General features: G+C 37.0%; 1 protein-coding gene across 1 annotated transcript; it reads left to right on the plus strand.

The window, feature by feature from the left end:
* Positions 1 to 3,634: 3,634 nt before the first annotated feature.
* LOC120355916 lies at positions 3,635 to 4,011 on the plus strand (the record flags this gene model as incomplete). The annotated part of the gene is made up of 1 exon (XM_039444666.1): positions 3,635 to 4,011. A coding segment is annotated over exon 1 (377 nt), but the record flags the coding sequence as incomplete, so codon positions are not given.
* Positions 4,012 to 5,831: the final 1,820 nt, after the last annotated feature.

The following is a 5,831-nucleotide window of genomic DNA, read 5'->3' on the forward strand; positions in this document are numbered from 1 at the left end:
TATAAGTTGACCTAAATTTTTGAAGGCTGATCTTCGAATGATAAAATTATAGAACATGATCACAAGCAAATCCCTAAGAAATAATGGAGATCGAGACTATTCCTTTTAACAGAATCATGTTTCCTCATCATATCACCATCCTCAGATTATACGAGTCAATCCATCCGGCGTATTCACGCATGATGTGTGCAGAAAATCTCACTCACACTGACTGTACAACTGTGAGATTAACTATTCTAAGTCAAGGACTCTAAGACTCTCTGTTGTGAGGGCGGGTGATATATTATTCTCGAGTGACGTTTTCATGTGAAAATTTAGATTTTTTTCCCCTCACAGGTTTTTACTGAGCATTATTGTTCTAAAAAAAATTGTGTATCATCTTCTTTTTCTATGTATGTAAATAATGTGTGTGTATGTTGAACAATAAAAAATTTGAATAATCAAGATTGATCCCAGTTCTTCAAACTGAAAATAGATGCAGACGTGGATAACAAACAATTAAACATACAATACTCCTCATATGCAGTTTCACAATTCTGTAGACAAAGTTAGAATAAATCAATAGAACAGTTAATTTCAATAGTGCCACGTACTATGAAAAAAAATTCAAAATGGTACTGGCTCAGTAGAACAAGTAGAATAGAATAGTACTTTAAAAAGAACTCAGATATCCAAAGTTTCATTGACCGAGCGAAGTGAGGTCTTAAGATTTAAGTCGAGGGTTTGCATTTCTCTTATGTCCAAATATTTTTATGTTCCGCATTTACGGCGAAACGCGGCATTAGATTTCAATGAAATTTAACAGGTATGTTACTCTTTAAATTGCGCGTCAACGTATATATATACAAAGTTTTTTTAAAATTTTGCATTTCCAGGATAAAACAAAAGGAAAAAGAGTCTCTTTCAAACGCCAGTATTACCGTAAAAATCAGACAGAGAATATTCATCATAAATCAGCTGTCGAGTGGACTATAAATGCATGAAATGACGCATGCAATTAATATCCCAATGTTATTTGGTAAAATCAGCTGTCGTGTGAACTATTGCAAGCGATGAGGCATTCAATATTGATAACTTAAAGTAGTTAGCTTGTTATTTTCTCTCGACTTTTCTCTGCTTTCAACTCGGTAAGTAGGTATTTCAACTCGGTATGATAGAAGTTTTTTACAACAAATTATTATCATTCTAATTATAATATTATACTTAATATCAATAATTATTGACGATACATTCAAACAGCCATTAGTGGCTCAGACATCGATATTTCGCCGACACATCATAACAGCACATAATTCACCCTGTGGTTTTTAACTGCGCGAGGTCTACTGTTCACAGAACTACTAGTTATTTTTCCAACTGAATAGTTCAACAAATTCTATGAGAGACATCAAAGGAAAACAAGGTGCTGCATGTGATAAAGTTACGTTCGGCAGACGCCAGTGTGTTTTTTCGATGAAAATGGAAAAATATGCAACAGAAGCTCTGGCATCCAATTATATAATATTTTACCTGATTTCATGAAGAGTATGAATGAACGCAACTTCAGATCTCATCGAAAGTTTAAAGATTGATTTCTCTAAAAGTGCTTTTTACTCAAAGGATAGTATATTCAACATTACTTCACATGAATGGTATAATGTTTTCTTTCCCTGTGTGTTGTGTATTTGTTGTCTATTATATTTTCATATTATCGTTTGCATTATCTACTATGTTGAAAAATTGTGTGCTCTGTTTTTTTCTCAATAATTTGAAATTTGAGTTTTTAATTCTACAAATAATTTATATGAGCTCATTTATAAGGGATTTATGAAATATGATATTTTTCTATTGTATTGGCTCAAAGAGCATGAAATTGAGAATGAGATGAAGTTAAAGTGAGCTTGTAGAATAAACACAACATTCAAATATTTGGATCTGAAATAAGAGTTTGGTACATTTTGTAAAGTACTGCTAAAATTTGCAGGCTGTAGAGTCGATTAAATTAATTCTTTTACACAGCTGTGCACAAGAAAGGTGGGCAGGACCCGTCTTTTATATTCAGAGCTGCAGTGATAAGTGTCATATCCAGCTTTACTGAATATTAGAATGCAAAGGGTTCAAATTTTCCTGAAGTCATGATAGAACATGTGAACAAAATGCAACTCTGATAACTTGTGATAACTCTGATACGAAGTGGCATTGAGGCGCGACTTGCACACTCGCGTACATTACATTTTAAATAGATACGCGTTTGGTCGCTGGAGGTCACCCGATAGAAAAATCCATCGTCAATATGATATAATGTAGTATTGCGGAGCGTTACGATTTCCTTGACCAATTCCATGTCGACTGAATGTGTTTTGTCAACTATTAAACTCGCAACGCAAACGCACAGGTAGCATCCTCGTAGAGGGGAGGCAAACAATTGAACAAAAATCTATTTTTTCCAGGAAGGGTACAATATAGAAAACACATGTTAAATATTTCCTGCCGCAAAGTCAGTACTTTATACTGGCAATAGAATTTTTAGAAATAGAAGCATTTGGTTAACTTGGTTTACGCTTCAGTGAACATAGTCTATGAGCAGGGTAGTTCTACCTGGACACCACCGATGACAAATTGACGGGCTTTCCAGAAGTATCTAACGGGAAACATTTGCTTTGTTTCATGGAAGCAAGGCACTGTAATACTGAATGAGTATTTATAGTTCTATAAAGCAAGGCCTTTTGATCTAATACCCGAGACGTCTGTCTGCAGATTGTTGTTAGGAATGCAGAAAACTTCTTTCACCACCCTTAGACAATAAATGCTGTTTCAAAAGATTGAAAAGATAGCATGCCGCTTCCAAAATCTATGGATATGGTTTATGTACATATGGTTTTTATATATTATATATTTTATATAATATTATATATATATATATATATATATATATATATTATATATATATATATCTGTGATTGTAGCGTAAGGGACACACTATTATTCCTCACCCACCATATAGCATAATTATAATATATCGAACTCTGTCACCCCACTCAACCACATCACTCTCTTACACATACCCTTCTTTCGGGCTCACTCTCTCTCTCTCTCTCTCTCTCTCACATGATAATGAATTAAATTAATATATATATAAATATATATATATATATCTGTGAGTGTAGCGTAAGGGACACACTATTATTCCTCACCCACCATATAGCATAATTATAATATATCGAACTCTGTCACTCCCATCAACCACATCACTCTCTTACACATACCCTTTCCTTCGGGCTCACTCTCTCTCACTCTCTCTCAATTATACTCATGTTCACCTGAATTTCTGATGGTTGAAGTGACGGTTGGCTCAGAGAACTTGTTGGTTGTGGTTGTATATCGACCTCCCAAAGCAGGTAGATTGTTTCCTTGAAAGCGACCTGGTTAATGTTATGCATAGGTATCAGCATGTAATCATTCTAGGGGATTTCATGCAGACCAGATGAAGGATACATTTGAAAGTAGGCAGGTGAGGTCCCTATTCGAGTCGATGAATATGACAATTCTCGATAGTTCACCCACTTTCCATACTGAGACTTGCCACACGTTGCTTGATCTTGCGATAGTCAGTGATCCAGATTTTGTCCTATTGAATGGTCAAATGTCATTCAGTATGTCAGCTCATGATTTGATCTATATCATCTATAGTCTTGAACATAACATCAGATATACTTCAAATAGTAAAGGCAGGAATCTGAGGGATATTGATCTGGACCGTTGCTTTGCTGATGCTGTGGAAAAGCCTTGGCACGATATTGTGCATTTGGATGATATCGATGATAAGGTGAATGCTTTCAACTCCATGGTTTTGTCAATTTTTGATCAACATGCACCGGAACGTGACTTCAAGGTCCAGCGTAGACCATGCCCTTGGTTTAATAGGGAGATATCTCTACTGAGGCGTGAGAGAGACAAAGCTAGGCGCGACCATTCGAGGACCGGCTGCGGTGTAGACTTTGTAAGGTATAAGACTTTGAGAAACCAGTTGAGGTCAGTTTGTAGGAGAGCTAAAATCCAATATTATAATCGGCTATTTGATGGTAAGCAATCTACTTCAGATCTCTGGAAGAACATTCGGAAAGTTGAGATTGTACCTCCGAAGTCAAGAACTGCAGCTGTAAATGTGTCCTTGGACCAACTAAATAGGTTCTTCTCCACTCCGTCGCCGCCCTCTTCATTTTCTCACCATTTATTGAACTATGCCATGATAAACCAAACCAATCACACACTTCCATGTGAAAAATTCTTCTTTGCTTACATCCTTCCTGAGAAAATCTCCTCAATTATCCTTTCAATCAGGAAAAATAATAAAGGTGTTGATGGCATTCCAATAACGTTCTATAAAATTATATTACCCATTATCCTTCCGGCAATTACACACATATTCAACTTTTCCCTACAAATGGGAGTTTTTCCTTCACTTTGGAAGCACTCTTTAATATGTCCCGTCCCTAAAGTGAGTAGTCCTTGCTCCCCCGAAAACTTCCGTCCTATCAGCATAGTTTGCACTATTTCTAAGGCGCTTGAGAGGGTGGTACATGAGCAGACGACATCATACCTGAATTCATTCAATTCTTTGATCAAAACCAGTCTGGCTATCGCTCATCGCATAGTACATCTACAGCTCTTTTGAAAATAACAGATGACATTCGTAATGCCATGGACAACCGTATGTTCTCTCTCCTTGTCACATTTGATTTCACTAAAGCCTTTGATAACGTTTGTCATTCAATTCTGCTACATAAACTTGCAAATCAATGTAATTTTTCTTCTTCATGTCTCTCCTGGTTTGAATCCTACCTAAGCAATAGGTATCAACGTGTGAGAGGAGCTGATGGCAAAACTTCAGAGTGGTTACCTGTTGTAGCAGGCGTTCTCAGGGAACAATACTTGGTCCCCTCCTCTTCTCTATTTATATGAATAATCTCCCTCAAATTTTTCATGACATATCATACCAATTTATGCTGATGACCTTGTGTGTTACAATCACTTTCCTTCCGACAGTGCTGCTGACTCTATTGCCGCGATGAATGTTAACATTCAGAATTTGATTGTTTGGGCTAATGCACACTGCTTGAGACTCAATGCAAATAAATGCAAAAGCATCATTATCGCTTATGGTCGGTTGTATAACCAAATAAATTTAATACACTCCTCGAGTGATGCTGGCCAATCATGCTCTGCATTTTGAAAGTTGTGTGAAAGTCTTGGGCATACAGCTTGATAAAAACATGAATTGGTCGAATCAGATTGGTGAACTGACGAAGCGAGTGTTTGCCACTATGCACCAATTGAAACGGCTGAAAAATTTCCTTCCAACCCACCTTCGTGTTTCACTAGTGCAGAGCTTGGTAATTCCATCATTGATTACTGCAGCATCGTTTATAACGACATTACTGAGGAGCTGAATTGAAGTTACAACGATCGCTCAACTACGCAATTCGGTTTATTTTTGATGCGAGAAGAGATGACCACATCACTCCATATTACAGGAGGTTAAATTGGATGAAGTTGAAGGAGAGGAGACAATACTTCATGTTGAGTCTTGTTTATCAGCTGATTGTCAAGGGGAGAGGTCCCAGTATTTGAAGGAAGAGAACACTCCTGGCTCATATTCACAGCAGGAACACGAGACAGCACGAATACTTCCTTCAAATACCTCGTCACCGCACAGTTATGTATATAACTCATTTACGGTCACGGCCTCAAGACTTTGGAACGATCTGCCCAATGATGTTATTTTTGCGGCAACCTTGGGTACGTTCAGGTCCAGGCTTGTTGCTCTGTTGAATGAGAATACATAGATATGT

The sequence above is a fragment of the Nilaparvata lugens genome, unplaced genomic scaffold, assembly GCF_014356525.2.
Source record: "Nilaparvata lugens isolate BPH unplaced genomic scaffold, ASM1435652v1 scaffold5219, whole genome shotgun sequence".
NCBI classification, from domain to species: Eukaryota; Metazoa; Arthropoda; class Insecta; order Hemiptera; family Delphacidae; genus Nilaparvata; species Nilaparvata lugens.